General features: G+C 37.1%; 1 protein-coding gene across 3 annotated transcripts; it reads right to left on the reverse strand.

Annotated features, from left to right (window-relative positions):
- Positions 1-223: 223 nt before the first annotated feature.
- Positions 224-10,221, reverse strand: LOC113070389 (SPARC-like protein 1). 3 transcript variants are annotated; one of them, XM_026243674.1, is made up of 9 exons: positions 10,125-10,221; positions 9,109-9,193; positions 4,108-4,180; positions 3,880-3,991; positions 2,794-2,912; positions 2,530-2,684; positions 1,210-1,322; positions 734-828; positions 224-618 (listed from the first exon to the last, which is right to left on the reverse strand). In XM_026243674.1, exons 2-9 carry the CDS (start codon positions 9,166-9,168, stop codon positions 566-568), a joined length of 780 nt encoding a protein of 259 aa, XP_026099459.1. In that variant the 5' UTR covers positions 9,169-9,193; positions 10,125-10,221; the 3' UTR covers positions 224-565. The 3 variants fall into 3 exon arrangements, with proteins under 3 accessions (XP_026099459.1, XP_026099458.1, XP_026099457.1); XM_026243673.1 differs by lacking the exon at positions 10,125-10,221 and adding an exon at positions 9,549-9,991; XM_026243672.1 differs by lacking the exon at positions 10,125-10,221 and having other exon boundaries at positions 9,109-9,991.
- Between the last annotated feature and the right edge of the window lie 6,644 nt (positions 10,222-16,865).

A 16,865-nucleotide genomic window follows, 5' to 3' on the forward strand; every position in this document is an offset into this window, starting at 1 on the left:
CTTTCAGATATTTCATCCCCTTCACTTTTCGGGCAACAGCTATTGTGTTTCAAATGCTGCAGTGTAAAAGAAAAACTTTTTTGAAAAAGTTGAAAAGAAGAAAAGAAAACCTGTTTGGTAAAGAAAAACTTTTATTCAGCATGTATGTATTAAATTGATCAAAAGTGACAGTAAAGAAATGTATAATATCACAAAAGTTTTTTTTTTACTTTCTATTGTAATCCTTAAAATATTAATCATAGCAACAGTTTTTATTCTTATGATAACAATAAGAAATGTTTCTTATGTAGTAAATCAGCATATTAGAATAATTTCCAAAGGATCATGTAATGGCTGCTGAAAAATCAGCTTTGACATCACAGGAATAAATTACACTTTATAACATATTTTCAAATAGAAAATAGTTATTTTAAATTCTAAGAATATTTCACATTACCCCTATTTGCTGTATTTCTAATCCAACAAGAATGCAAATGGCTAGCTGTCTCCAGTTATAAAATATTATTACTTCTAGGTATATTATAAGGTTTAAAATATGATTCCACCTGGATAAAGCATCCAAAATTTACAGGTTGTTGTCTGGGACAGGACACAGCTTTGGTGAGCCCATCTTCACGGCTGCGGTAGAGAGAGGAAAAAAGGACAAGATGTGTGTGTGTGTGTGTGTGTGTATGTGTTTGAACGTGCTTACACATGAGAATCTCATATTCTGATGAAACAAATATAGACTTACACATGAAATCCTGAAACCAGCGTTCTGACCGGTCAACCAGACAGGATGTCCACTCCCTCAGGGTCACCTTCTTATTCTTGTTCTTGTCACATGACCTACACGCACACACACAAACACCATAATGTTGAAATCTACAAGTGGACTCTCTTTGCCTCTATCTCTCTTGTTTTTGATTTCTACATGTCTCTCTCCGCTGCTATCAGCCGTAAAGGACACCACTCACATTAGAACAGTAGGAAGGCAATAAGCATTCACAGCTTTGAATGAGAGAGAGAGAGATTGAGAGGATGAGCGAGAGAAGAGAGATTGAAAGAGGATGAGAGAGAGGGGTGGGTGACATCCTGAAGGCATGTGTACTATAATCAGAAGGGTGCTGGGGAGGGTTTGCGGTAATATTATGCAAATACATAGAAGGTCAGACAGAAGAACACATCACAATATCACATGTGTGTGTCTATAGGCTGTGTGTGTTTTACTGGAAGAATCTTTGAGCGCAGTGCTCCAGTGGCATCCGCTTGTAGTGGAGCTTTCTCAGATCTCTCCTGTTTAACTTCCCGTCCCTTTTACGATCCAGCAGAACAAACCTCCTCTAAAAAAAAAAAGGATCAGGATGATTTTATCACAAATTACAAATGAATAGAAAAGACGATCCCCATTCCGTTGGCTGAGATAACTTTTTATGGGTTTCTGACTTGTTTGTTGAGACTTATTTATTCTCATGTAATATTTAAATTAATTAAAATCTCTTGAAGTACTTTATAAGTATTGTATTGAATAAGCGTTCGATTAGGAAGCTAACATCTTAGCCTACAGGCTTAAAATAGAGCTGACATGTCCCAGATGAGGCCATCATACACTGCGCACTTACACTACACATTATGTAATTTGATTGACATAGAGTGAATTTTAGAAGGGTAGTGTCCTAAGGGAACGCTTGAAATGGATATTCACACTATCTATTTTTTAAATGCATGTTGCTATTGATCTTTTTGTGAAGAATTCATCCATGCACGTGTTTCATTTGTTTTTAATAATTATTATTTGTGCTGGTAAATTTTAATCAAATGCTTTTGAACTCAATCTTTTGGTGAAACAACAGACTCCTCTCCAGATTTTTTCCAATCATTTCATCGTCATAAACCCTGGCACTTTCTTACGATTGACTGCAAGCTCACATTCAGATCTGCCTCTTATCTAATCAACAACCAGAATGAATTAAATCTCTGCCCTGCGTTCCTTTTTTTCTGTTCGATAATCTGTTTCACTCGGATGTGTCACAACACTGAGGAAAATATATGTTTTTCCATTTTAGGGTGTTGCCATTAAGTTTAGCATGATTTTAGCCCCTTTCTTTCTACTACATATATTGAAATCTTCATTTGATCTTTCAGTTAGAACTGTATACAGAGTTTTTATGTTTTTATCAGGGTTCCCATTTAATAATTTAAAGCTAATCAATGTGCAGGTGATTTATAATGTGTATTATATATAGAAATATATATTTTTTCTTTTTTTCCCAATCAAAATACCCTGAAGGTAATTCACTTACTTGAAGTTTAATCTAGAGACCTGCCTGGAAGCAGACGGTTAGTGTTGAGGGTACATGAACCGGTTAGCGTACATGAACCAAGGGTTTATTTTGACTTTTGACATACCAAACACAACAGCAACATTTGTTGTAAAGTATTTGAGTAGTGTGTGTTCTGAAAAGCAAAAATGCATGCAAAGTGTGAATGATCTAAGGGTTGCATATGTGTAAGTGATCTGAGTAAATTCAGTGTGTTTCTTTGTGTTACCTCTGCAAGCTGGGTTCGCTGTGTGTGTGTGAGGCAGCTTTGTGAGGGAGCGGCTGGTGTGTATCTCTCTCCCATTCTGCTGAGGAGTAGGAACCAGTCCAGCAGACGGTACGGGAACTGACCGAACTCTTCCTCAGAGCACTCAGCCTTGCTCACTGACAGAGAAACCACAAGAGATAAAGAGTTTTCAGACAACATCACTGGACACAGTGGTTGAATGTGCATTTAAGCATGATTATGTTTTGTGTGTCTGTGTGTGTGTACCAATACAGGCTCCACTATGTGCCTTGCCGATGCGTCGTTTTTTGCGGCAGGCCTCCTTGTGAAGAAGACACTCATTGCTGTACGTCTTCCCCAAAACGCTACACACTGGTGCCACCTGCCTGTACAAAACAACACATACAAAGTGCTCCTCGACGGGGTCTGTTCAGAGTCAAGGACCTCAGGTAAGTAACCACACTAAACACAAATAATACAATTCAACAAACCATATGTTTGGGCAAAAATAGATCATTTTGTAAATGGAACGAGGAAATGCTTTTCATATCTTTTCTTGCTGACCTCACATGCTGTGCGCCATGTCAAACTGTAAACTGTTTTTGCATGAATTCATCTGTCACTTAGGAGAAGGTGCCAAATTTGACAGATGCCAGGTTGGGAGACATATGAAAAAATATGAATACAATTACAACAGAAAAAAAGAAAATACAGACTGCATTAATCTCACTTCCAGTAATGGATAATAATAGGCCTAGTTTGGACCTATCAGTGTTTTGAGCAGTAAACTGGCAAGAAACGGTCAAAAAACACATTTAGAGACATTTAGAAAACCAAAGTTGATGATTTTAAAATGTTGATAGTACAGTAATACTAATAATACTAAATGATCATGATAAATAACACTGGTACGTTGGATCACCACGTGATGTAGAAAGGAGTAAAGCTACTTTTATTTAAAAAGTTTAGAGCTGTTTAATAGTTGTTGTTTTTTAAGATGTTTAACTACATAAGGTACTGTCTGTCTGAGATGTTTTAATAAAAACTGCATCAGCATTTTTAAAATATGTTAATACTGCCCTCAAGTACATCTACCCCGACCCTGCATGTGGCCTTTATCTGCATTATGTGCACAGAACACATATACCAGTAGTTTAATGTCTGGGTTGCTGGTTTGATTCCAAGGAGTCTGTGAGCCGTAAGGAGTGTCTTACGTCATTATTCTGTTCTTAATCATGACACTGAGTTCTGAGCTGCTCTGTTCATGCCGCTGGCTCGCTGTAAGTAGCTTGGCAATGAAATCAGCTCAGGTGTCTTGGAAAATTGTTATTAAATTGTTGGTGTGTGTCTTACCGTGGGCAGGTCTTTGGACACACACATTTAGGGGCGAGAATTGCCCCCTCCTTCACTACTTGGCACCAGGAACCAATAGGACTGTGACATTTCAACAACTGACAAAGGGATTCTGAAGATGAGAGATAGAGAAAGAAAGAGAGCGAGTTTAACAGTAAAAAGAGGAAGCAGCTTTTTATACTGAATAAACAATGTACAAACCCAGTCATAAAATAAGACTGGCCTCACCAGGATCCACTCTGCCCAAATATGGCCTCAGCTTCTCTTCAGCCTGCCTCTGTTTACGCTCTGCTCTTCCAGCCTTACACAAACAAATAAGATCATTCACATGGGATTTGTGTGTAAAAATGTATTTTTAAGAGCATTCACTACTGTTAAAAAGTTTGGAGTGGGTAAAAAGAAGGGTCTTATAGGGCTCAATGTATTTGATCATAAAACAGTAATATTGTGAAATGTTATATTGTAACCATTTATATGGTCTGTTTTCTATTGTATTTTAATATCTAATGTATTTCTCTAGCTGAATTTACAGCAGCTATTACTCTATTCTAATATGCCAGTGTTTAATTTGGTGTTTTGATCTAATTTGGTGCTTCAGAAGCATTTTTTATTATCAGTGTTGAATAGTTGTACTGCTTAATATTTTGATTCTATGATAACTAGAAAGTTAAAAGGAACAGCATTCATTTTTTTGTATTTTGTAACAGTGAGCTACATAAACATCTACAGACACAGTCGACCTGCAGGTAGGTCTGGCCCATCCTCGCAACCAAAACAAAATATGAAAGCCTCTTATTTTTATGTGCTGTCTGTTAGATTCACGACTTTTATAGTAAACAGCAATGAACTGCAATTTATTTTTTACGTCCTTTACTTGATCTTTGAGATCTTCAAATATATGACAGAATTAATGAGCATGCTTAGGGGTTGATGGATGAGAATCATATTGCGAGAGCATGTGTGCAGAAATATGCTTTAAAAAGAGGGAGAGACACATGTAGAGAGGAATGAAGAAGCATGCACATTTGCAGCAGTCTGTTAACCATTACAGCACAGTAAGCGTGAAAGCTTTCACAGTTTTTAAAACTTAGACTCACGCTTTCATTATCTTGTAAACTCCAACTATCTTTTAACTTTTTTTTTTTGTACTGATAATATTCTGTAATAAACTTGATATAAGCATATATATTTTTAAATCAATACCTTTTTGCTTGTTCCACACAGGATGGAATATTTTTTTATGATATTGTTCTGGGTAACTGGGTAAAATTAAAGGGGTCATTTGATGTTGCTAAAAAGAACATTATTTTGTGTATTTGGTGTAATTAAATGTGTTTATGCAGTTTAAGGTAAAAAAAAAAAACACAATACTGTTTCTCCTCTATGCCCCGCCTTCTGAAACACGTTGAAATTTACAAAACTCATCGTTCTGAAAAGCAAGGTGTGTGCTGATTGGCCAGCTATCCAGTGCATTGTGACTAGCTAAATTCCTCAATTGTGTGACGGAAATGTTATGCCCTTAATAACTGTGATGCTGTGTGTCCTGGCACGACAAGACAAAAACAATAAAACCCATTACAAATGAGCCTTTTATTGAATCCAGTGGGGACATAATTACTGATTATAATGACTTATACTGTCTTTTTATGTGTTGCATTGCGTTTTGCGCTGCGTAAACATAAAACCATATCTTTATTTGTGATCTTTATTTGGGAGTTACGACTGCTCAAAACTCGTGGTCGCAAATTATTTACATATGAAAATGTACTTACAGTCTGTGTCAGAAGTGACAGACTGTGCTTGCAAAATTTGAAACTGCCCCACTTTATAGAAACAGACACCGGCATTGAAGGCTACTACTCTCACAGGAAACAGTCCTCATCCTCCACAAATTGCGTTGAACACATCTGAATATTTGGGTTGAACTGTTCCGGAACAGTGTTGTAAATACAACTTTACCACTGATTTCTAGTTGTGTCTTTTTTTGGAAGGCTAAACAAAGTAGCTTCGCTTTCACAATGGCACACACAGCATCTCAACATGGCTGCACCAACAACAGTGAAAATAAAAGTTACAGTATGCCTATTTTCTTTGCGCGAACAATTGGGCTGCGCTAGGGGCCGTTCGCATATTGCGCCTAAAACGCTCGGGCAGTTGCGCCCCTGAGGCGTCTAGCATTGCTAAGCAACCATGACGCGCTCTCTCCACAAAGACGCGGAAATTTCAAGAAAGGATAAGTGGATTTGCACCACTAAAAATCGCTTGCAGTTTCTCTGCTACTAAATTTATTTCAAAATGGCAATCCAAATACAACTATGGTCAGCTGTTCCTTCATCTTGGCTGAGCTTTCAATGTTGTTGCAGGGAAGGATGAAGCTGATTGGTTAGTTCTTGTCACATGACCTGCGGTGCGCTTGCAGCATTCTGAAAAGTTGAGATGTTTTTAACTTGATGCGATGCGGACGCGCCTTGAAAAAACGAGCGCCGCTTCCATTATGAGCGTGCATACCGCTAAACGAAAATGAAAATGATCGCGCAAAAGACGCGATATGTGAACGGCCCCTTATGCAAATCTTCCCACATTGTGACGTAGACATATTTTAGGGGTTGTGGACGAGTCTTAACTTTTATAAAGAAAATCTCTTTGAATTTGATACTTTACAGCTTTACAGATCTTCTTTACACTGTAAAACCCAACAAGTTAACTTAACTCAAACCGTTTGAGTAAACAGATTGCCTTGATTTAAACCCTGTAAGTTTTAAAACTTTGCATTCAAGTAATTAAGTGATTAACTAAGTGCTGATTGAGCATTAGCGATGAACAGCTGCTGCTAACAAACAGAATCACTGAAGAAAAGAGAAACACAAGAACTACTACAACTGACTTCAGACACAGACTTAGATGAAATCAACTGAAATAAAATACATGAAATCTCTCAAGATCTGATGAAACGACCCCAAAAACAGCATCACCAGCTCCACTTATTAATAACCAGACTGACTTTATTTCTGTCAGACGTCTACAGAAGATCTTATTGAGAATGAACTAAGGTTTAGATGTTGATTTATTGTTTCATTTGAAGTAACCATGTTAGAGATCAGTGTTTGCTTTAGTTGGGATCTTGACCCTTGATTTCTGTCTTAGTTTTTTTCTCTGGCTGTTATAACCGTGTGTTTCTAAAACACTTTCGTTGTAACTCAAAAGCCCAGAAGAAATAAGTGTTAACCTGTACCTAGGTGTAGGTTGTTATACTTTATATTGGTGATGATTATCATCAATTATTGAACTGTATGGAGTCTAATCTCTGATGAAATAGGTGTTGTGTAATTCGATTGATTATAGTAAAAGTGATTCTAAGAGCCAGTGGTTCTGTAATAATCAGTTAATACAAAGACTTTCCAAACAGTTTGGTCTTCTATGGTGTCAGTTAGTCACACACAGACATCAATAATCAGCATATGAACCTCAACAATGGTGACCATAAAATAAAGTAAAAAAAAAATGCTGCAGAGCATGCTGGGAGCCATGGATGAGTTTTGTACTACAACCCAGCATGCATTGCAGCATGTTTTTTTCGTCACCATTGTAGAGGTTCATATTCTGATTATTGATGTCTGTGTTTGACCAGTTACTGGTCAGAAGAAAAATGTATGTGTACAAAATGTTTAGAAAGTCATTTTTATATTAACTGATTATCACAGAATCACTGGCTCTTAGTGTCATTTTTACTAGAATCACTTCTACTAATTACACAACACCTACTTCATCAGAGATTGGACTCCATACAGATCGATAATTGATGATTATCATCACCAATATAAAGTATAACAACCTAAACCTAGGTACAGGTTAACACCTGACGGCTTTTCTTCTGGGCTTTTGAGTTACAACAAATGTGTTTCAGAAACACACGGTTATAACAGCCAGAGAAAAGCCTAAGACAGAAATCAAGGGTCAAGAGCCCAACTAAAGCAAACACTGATCTCTAACATGGTTACTTCAAATGAAACAATAAATCAACATCTAAACCTTAGTTCATTCTCAATAAGATCTTCTGTAGACGTCTGACAGAAATAAAGTCAGTCTGGTTATTAATAAGTGGAGCTGGTGATGCTGTTTGTGGGGTCGTTTCATCAGATCTTGAGAGATTTCATGTATTTTATTTCAGTTGATTTCATCTAAGTCTGTGTCTGAAGTCAGTTGTAGTAGTTCTTGTGTTTCTCTTTTCTTCAGTGATTCTGTTTGTTAGCAGCAGCTGTTCATCGCTAATGCTCAATCAGCACTTAGTTAATCACTTAATTACTTAATTGCAATGTATATCTTCTTTCAATGAACTCAACTGAATTAAGTTCAGAGTACTCATAACTGTTAGTTTTTTCAACTTAAACGGTTTAAGGCAATCAGTTTCCTCAAATGGTTTGAGTTAACATAACTTGTCAGGTTTGAGTAGGGCTGTGTCTGAAGTCAGCTGTTGTTCCTTTCTCTCTTTTCTTCAGTAATTCTGTTTGTTAACAGCAGGTGTTCATCACTAAAGCTCAATTAATCACTTAATCACTTAATTGCAATGTATATCTTCTTTCAGTGAACTCAACTGAATTAAGTTCAGAGTACTCGTAACTGTTAGTTTTTTAAACTTAAATGGTTTAAGGCAATCGGTTTCCTCAAATGGTTTGAGTTAACATAACTTAAGGATATCTGTTTACTCAAACCGTTTGAGTTAAGTTTACTTGTCGGGTATTACAGTCAAGGCAATCGGTTTACTCAAACGATTTGAGTTAAGTTAACTTGTCGGGTTTTACAGTGTATGGACCAAGAGCTTGTAACACTCCAAAGAGAAAGGAAAAATAGAGACCACATCATATGACCCCTTTAACAATTCAACATAAACATTTTAATAAACAAGTCACTTTTTAATTGACTTACAACTGCTTGTTAGATCCATGTTCTAAAATGTAGCTAAACATCACAATAAAATACATCATTCAATTATTTTCTAAATTAACAGATAGACATATTTGCATATTTAATTTGTGTTATAAAATGCTGGTAAATACAGCAATAAAACAATTCATTAAATCCATACATTAAAATACATTAATAAAGCGGCTAATTTAAATGTATTTTTTAAAACTGCTTTTCAAATAAGCACTTGCCAGTTGCTTTTTCATATATAAAATCATATATCTCACATGTTCATATAGCTCACCAAAGCAACTATAAACCTCTTACCTTGACGACACCGAGGTGAAGAGTGACTGTGAAGAACAACAGATGACAGAGCAGGTGCATTTCTCACAGAAGGATGTTTGTGGATCTGAAACATGAGTTCAACAGGTGACTTTTAAAATGTAGATCCAGCAGTTATGACTCAGAATCTCACCCAGAATGCACTCAGATGTATAAAAAGTTTGTTTCTCCAAACGGAAACTTTTCAGAATGAGCGTAAGGGAATGAGGATTGTGTTTAAAATTTAATCATTTTCTCCCAAAGATTTGAATCTTCTTGAGGATATCCTGAGAGACGTTCTTCTTTTCATCAAGTACTGCAACAGAACTAATGAACAGCACACAAAAGACATAAAGAAGAAAACATCCAGGTGAAGACCTGCCCTATCATATCAACCTGATATGTAAAAAAAAAAGGATAATAGATAGCATAAGAGATCATACTTTTTAAAGTCAAGATAATAATCCTCAAAGCACAAATCTTGATCAAAGCTGATTCTGTCTGATCGCTCTTCTCTTTAAATAACTCACAGTAGTCTCAGTATTGTGTATAAGCCCCGGAGTGCTCATTAGAAGTGTGTGTGTAGAATGGAGTGACTGTATGTTACGGCTCAGAGCAGATAGAGTTACGCTAACAGAGCAGTCGTACTGACAGGATCGCCCTTTCATTCCTTTGCTATTTCTTTTAATTGGTGTAGAAAATTTTATTTTACCAGTCTCTCCTCTTTTATGATCTTTCTTTCCGTGCCTATTTAATCTCTTTGCCTTCTTTTCCTACTCGGTCTATCTCCGTATTCCCATGTAGCCACATACCTTTCCTTTCCCTGTGCCCCTCCTTCAGGTTTGTCTTGTTTCCCTCATCCTCTCTCTTCATTTGATAATCTATTTCTACCGTCTCCTCTTACCTGGCACTCCACTCTTCCATTTCCTCCCCTGCTTTTTCTGGCTTCACCTGAGAAGTCTTTAATTAGCAATCCATTAACAGCATGGATGCACACACACACACACACACACACTCACCTCCACTTACACATGGACTGTGAAAAACATCTATAGATACTGTGCAAACCTGAACTCTCTCTCTCTTCTCTCCTCTCCTCCTACTTTGTACTGCATTCTTCCATCTGTTTTTTTGGCCTGTAAATCTTTTTGTCTGTAAAGTAATGCCAAACTCAATGAGAACCAGAGCTCTCTCACTCTCTCTTTATCTTTTTCTCTTTCTCACACACACACACACACACACACACACACGCATTTTTACACTGGGCCGGATGGCATGAGTTTAAAACTATGCTTTTGAAATTCCAAAACAAAACTTTTTTCAAACTGTTGTGTGTGTAATGTCATAATAATCCAGAAATATTCACACTCAAGCAATCCTCTTTTGTATTAGTATGCTCTTGTTGTTATTCTTTGGGTAAAGTTTTTGCAGGTGCTGATGTGTCTATTTTAAAGACTTTTGATTGTAGTCACAGGCAAATACATAAATAATGTCCTCTTTGGTGTCCTGCGGCCTTAAGTATCTGACCTCTGTGCCCTTTGACCTCAACATGAATCACTTGGTTAGGACAGTTTGTTTGCCATTCATCACTTTTGCTTTTGTTTGGTGGGAGGTCTCCCACATGTTGGTTCATATGTTATTAATTTAGGCATAAACAGGAGACAAACACTTCCATTATGTACACACACACAGACACACACACACACACACAAATGTGGAGTGATGGGGCCCTTAATAGAGGAATTTAGAAGCATGGCATTAGAGCCCTAGCATTAGAAACAGTTGTTTGACGGCTCCATCTGGTGTTCACTGAATAAAGTGTTAGCATTGAGATGTCAAGTCGAGACAGATTCTGATTGATTTAAAGCAGCTTCACTGCGATAAACAGGAAAAGAACAATGTAGAACCACATGAAAAAATATAGTAATTTATAGTAAATACGATAGTGTTTTTACTATAGTAAAGTAATTTGTTGTGCTATTTTATAGCTGATGTGGTATACTATAGTAATATATAACAAAATTATCCAATATTGTACCAAGTTTATATTTTATATTATATTACAATAAACTACAGTTTACTAGTAAAATCTTAAGTATTACAGTTTATCAGTTCACTATAGTTAATACTACAGTATGCTGTGGCATTCATTAACAAGTGTTTTAAATACTCTAATATATACAGTATAGTACACTTTAGTATAGTTCAAAAACACTATAGTATTTACTATATATTACTATAGTATTTTTTCATGTGGGGATGTTCCAGAGTTCATCAAATATGAAACAACTTCAATGTCAGTTGTAAAAAAACTCCACAGAAGCATAATCAAATCAAATCACTTTTATTGTCGCATCACCACAGCACATGTGCCTTGGTGAGTGAAATTTTTGGGAGCATGCTTTAGACAGTGCAGAAACAATTTACATACAGTATAGACATACAGACTTATACAGATGACAATGTGCAATATACACATACATATACTCAGTACTCACAGTGTACTAGACATACTTACAGTTAGCAATACACATTATACACAGTATTTACATACAGTTAACAAAACACAATTACGATGGTGCAACATTATACATGAGCTGGATACTCAAAATGTCATAGATGTGCATTGGATGGTATCCAGTGGTAGCAGATACATTGTTGTATTTAGTGCAGTACAGTATGTTTGTATAGTCCAGTATAGAACTGTGTTGGAGTTAAAGAGCAGTGTGTGGCATACCATGTTGTGGGAGTATGCTGTAGGGAGCTGTAGGGTGGATTAGTTCTGACTGTTCCTTTGTCTGATAGCTTGAGGGAAAAAGCTATCCCTCAATCAGCTAGTGCAGGATCAGATGCTGCGGATACGTCTTCCTGAGGGCAGCAGAGAGATCAGTCTGTAGGATGGGTGGCTGGAATCACTGATGGTCCTCCGGGCTTTCCTTATGCACCGTCTGGTGTAGATGTCCTGGAGGGAGGGAAGCTCACCTCCAACAATGTGGCGGACAGTTCGCATGACCCTTTGTAGAGCTTTGTGGTTGCCAGCAGTGCTTTTTCCAAACCAGGCAGAGATGCAGTCTGTCAGGATGCTCTCTATAGTGCGGGTGTAGAATGCTCATTCCAAACTTCCTCAGCCGTCTCAGGAACGCATCAGTGTGTGTAGACCATGTGAGATCCTCACTGATGTGAATGCTGAGGAACTTAAAGCTGTTTACCTGCTCCACAGGTGTCTTGTCGATGGTGATGGGTGTGTGTTCTCTGCTCTGTCTCCTGATATCCACCACCAGCTCCTTGGTCTTGTCGATGTTGAGTGAGAGGTGGTTCTCCTGACATCATTTAGTCAGGGGGCTCACCTCCTCTCTGAAGGACATCTCATCGTTGTCTTTGATCAGGCCTATCACCGTTGTGTCATCAGCTAATTTGACGATGACGTCGGAGCTGTGTGTGGCTGTACAGTCATGTGTGTACAGGGAGTACAGGAGTGGGCTGAGGACACAGCCCTGAGGAGCACCAGTGTTGAGGGTCAGCGGGGATGAAGTGTTATTGCCCATTCTGACCACCTGACTTCTGTCTGTCAGGAAGTCTAGGATCTAGCTGCACAGGGACCTGTTTAATCCCAGAGTCTATTCATTATTCAGCTCAAGTCAGTTCAATCTGAATTTAATTTAGTTATGTCAGTGTTGATGTCGGAAACAATGCAAATTTCAGTCATTAAGCAGCTCTACAGAAGACATTATTTGACATTAAAGACATTATGTGTCATTATTCATCTAATTTCAGTTCAAGCAAAACATTTTTGGATGATTTGAAAAATGAGTAATATATTTACAATCTAGTAATATTTTAGCAAATTATGTTTTAAATTATATACTGTAAATAGCAGAAATTGTATATAGCCTATATTAAACGAATGGGATTTAAATGGTATATGGCATATTTATACAGTGCCTTGTGAAAGTATTCATACTCCTTTATTTTTTCATGTATTGTTATGTTGCTGTCTTAAACTGCTTTAAATTACTTTTCCCCCCACATCAATCTACACTCCATACACCATAATGACAAAGCAAAAACAGAATTGTCACAACTTCATAAATTTATAAAAAAAATAAAAAAAAAACTTAAATAAGTGCATTGCATAAGTATTGAAGCACCTTTATATCCTGAAGTATTTTTAGTTATGATGCGACAAGCTTTGCAGAAGCATTTGGCAATTATCCGCCGATCTTCTTATCACCTCTTCACCTTTCAAGCTTTGTCAGGTTAGATGGGGCAGATGCAAATTTTCAGGTTTCTCCAGAAAAATTTGATTTTGTTCAAGCCCAGGCTCTGGCTGGGCCACTCAAGGACATTCAAAGAGTTGTATATAAGCCACTCTTGCTGTGTGCTTAGGGTCATTGACCTGTTGGAAGGTGAACCTTCTGTCCAGTCTGAGGTCCTAAATGCTCTGGACTGGGTTTTCATTAAGGCTATCTCAATATTTTGGTGCACTGAGCCTTTCTTCTACTCCCTCAGTCCTTTTTTTTATACCTCAGGGCATAGTTTTTGCTCTGATATGCATTTTCAGCTGTTAGACATTTTATTAAGATGTGTGTACTGAACTTTACTCAAAGTGTAGTGACATCTACAAGTGATATGAATGCTCCTGAGCTCAATTTAAACCATCCCAGATAATGTTAAATGTGAATTGTGAACCAAAATCATCACAATTAAAAGAACCAAAGATGTACACTATTTTAGTATGTGTACACTGAATTTATTTAATGCATGAGTTTCACAATTTGAGTTGAATTACTGAAATAAATGAACTTTTAACATTCAAATTTATTGAGAAGCACCTGTACTTTTTGTGCACAAATAAAACAAAATGACAAACTTCGACGCATGTTCAAGAGAGTACCACGACTAATGCGTGTGCATTCCTCTTCTTGTAAACAAAGCATCAACAGCACCACACACATACACACAAAAAGTATTCTCGTAGCTTTATATAATTAAGGTTGAACTACTAATGTCACATGGACTATTTTTATGATGTCCTTACTACCTTTCTGGGCCTTGAATGTGGTTTCTTTGCTTTCATCAATATTTAATGACAGAATTTTCATTTCTGGGTGAACTAACCATTTAAATTTCATCAGTATATATCAGTACATAGCCTTGTATGCATGAGTGAACCCATGGGACTTTTGGCAGGACAAATAGTGCTACATTTCTATTGCTAAAAATGTTGGCAGCATCTCTCTTTCACAATCTTAGGCTGTTTGAAATTCTGAAATCTCTAAGCTTTTTGAGCAGATTAAATTTTAATAGCTGGAGCTGAGAGTTTTTTTTCCCAGTCTATCAAGGAGGAAGAAAAACATGTACTGAACTGTGTGTGTAGTAGTAGTGGAGAGCAGAGTATACTGCTGCAATATGCACAAGTACAATGGAATTCTTAAACATGCTGATCCTTAGTGGCATTCACAAATCACTAGACACCACCACCATACAATGTAGTATAGCAGACAACATGGAACAGCAGACAGAAGGTATAAAATATTAAAAGGGTGATGTTACAGAAGCACCGACAGATCTTTTCTTTCAAATAGTGATGTGCATCCAAATAAAACCAAGGTTATCTGAGTTAAGGATTTGGTTCTATCCATCAGTTGTTGATTGGATGGAGGCAGATCTGAATGTAAGTTTGCAGTCATTTGTAATAAAGGGGTGGAGTCTATGTGGACAAAATGACCGGAGAAGTCCAGCATATAAAATAACTGTTAACTAAAATATTATAAAGTAGCCCATTAAAAACTCATTAAAATGTATTTTGCCATAATATATATATATATTTGTTTTTTTGTGAAAAGTGGGGACATCGCATAGGCGTAATGGTTTTTATACTGTACAAACTGTATATTCTATGGCCCTACACCAACCCTACACCTAACCCTTAACCCTCACACTCACAGGAAACTTTGTGCATTTTTACTTTCTCAAAAAAAAATATCATTCTGTATGGTTCATAAGCATTTTGAAAAATGGGGACATGGGTTATGTCCTCATAAGTCACCCTCTCCTTGTAATACCCATGTCTCATACCCATGTCATTATATAGAGTTGTGTCCTGATATGTCACAAAAACAAGAGCACAAACACACACACACACACACACATACACACACACACACACACACACACGCACACACACACACTCACAGCATTTACATTTTGGTAGGTCTATGTTTGAATGTTTAAAAAACATGTTACTCCACTAATTATAGAGTAGCCAAGAAATATTTGTAAGTATTTGTAAATACGTGAATTAAATAGCTCGGATAATAAATAAAAGCTGCATAACGTGTATAATGTTCAGAAAATGTGCCCATATCACATGTCAACATGGTCATTAACTTGTCGCGCGCGCTCCCGACTACAGTGCCATCACGCAGCTCGTGCACTGTGAATCACGTCTGACGTCAGAGTCACACTTGCAGCACGCGTGAGAGTACGGTAGCTGCTCGCGCTTGCTGTGCTGGAGAGGTTTCGTGTATGCACGGGCCAAACGCTGAGTGCACGCTTTTCCAATCCATCAGCTCAAGGCAGAGGAACCACCAGCTTGCGTTAGCTTTATGAACTAACAAACTACTCGTTTTAGCGCTTTGATATCGTAGGCGTTTATGTGGAAACTAAAGTGAATCGCTGTGTGCGAGCAAGGTGCAGATGAAGAGGATGCTGAAATGAGTGACTAACATCGCAAACATCATGATGGAGTCTCATTTATGTACAGCATCACTGCTGTTCCTCAGCTTTAGCGCTTTAAAACTCGCAAAAGGATATTTATAATGCTGGATATCGATCCTAAAATATTAAAATAGGAGTATATGCTTTCACGCTGTTTACCAAGGCGTTCATTTCTTAGTGTTGTTAGTAAACTGTTTTGGTCGATGCTCTAGGAAACTCGCGATAGTTAAGAGGAAGCTTTTTCTAATTCTCTGGATTATTTGACCAACATAGTTGCTTTCTAGCAGAATAACTTTGCTGTTTCGGTGTGTTGTATGTTATTTAGTTTATTGATGAGTCAGATTAGTGCTCAAGGCGTGAGGCGTTTTAAATAAGAGTTTAAAGTTGACCGTGAACTCTTGAACTTTGACATTGACATCGACAACATGGATAGACGCGGCTGATTTTCATCGAACAGGTGAGTCATATAAGGGTAATATAATATCTGTCATTCCCGTGAGTGAATCGATTCGGATTCAGATTTGTATTTAACGGTTTCATTAACGATTCTTTTAGGATTTTTGAGGAATAACTGTTTGGAGTCAGCAGTATAGTCACCAAATCTAGCAGACCATATGATGTAAGTGTTAATTAAAGGTTGAATAAACAAAACTTGTGGCGTACATTCATTCATTTATAATGCCACTGATCACTCAGTGACTCACAGTCACAATTGTGACTAAAAAGTTTCTAATAGGAACTTTAAGTTATTTGTTCCGCTTATGGTGTTTGTTCAGGAATCAGAGTATATTTATTATGTTTCTGATTTGCTAAAAGTGCTAGTTCAAAAGCATAGTTACCCAAGTTGTTATACAAACCATACTATCATCAGTACAGTTCATTATACTACAACAAAAAATATACCTGGTTCTGAAAAAGAACCAGTTTTTGTTCCCAGCTCTCCTAAAAAAACTGTATTTACAGAAAGATCTGAGTTGTCGAAAAATATATGTTAAAATTCCATGTTTTAATCTCAGAATGTAAGATCTAAAGGGTCATAT

This window comes from Carassius auratus, unplaced genomic scaffold (genome assembly GCF_003368295.1).
Source record: "Carassius auratus strain Wakin unplaced genomic scaffold, ASM336829v1 scaf_tig00003832, whole genome shotgun sequence".
Taxonomy (NCBI): domain Eukaryota; kingdom Metazoa; phylum Chordata; class Actinopteri; order Cypriniformes; family Cyprinidae; genus Carassius; species Carassius auratus.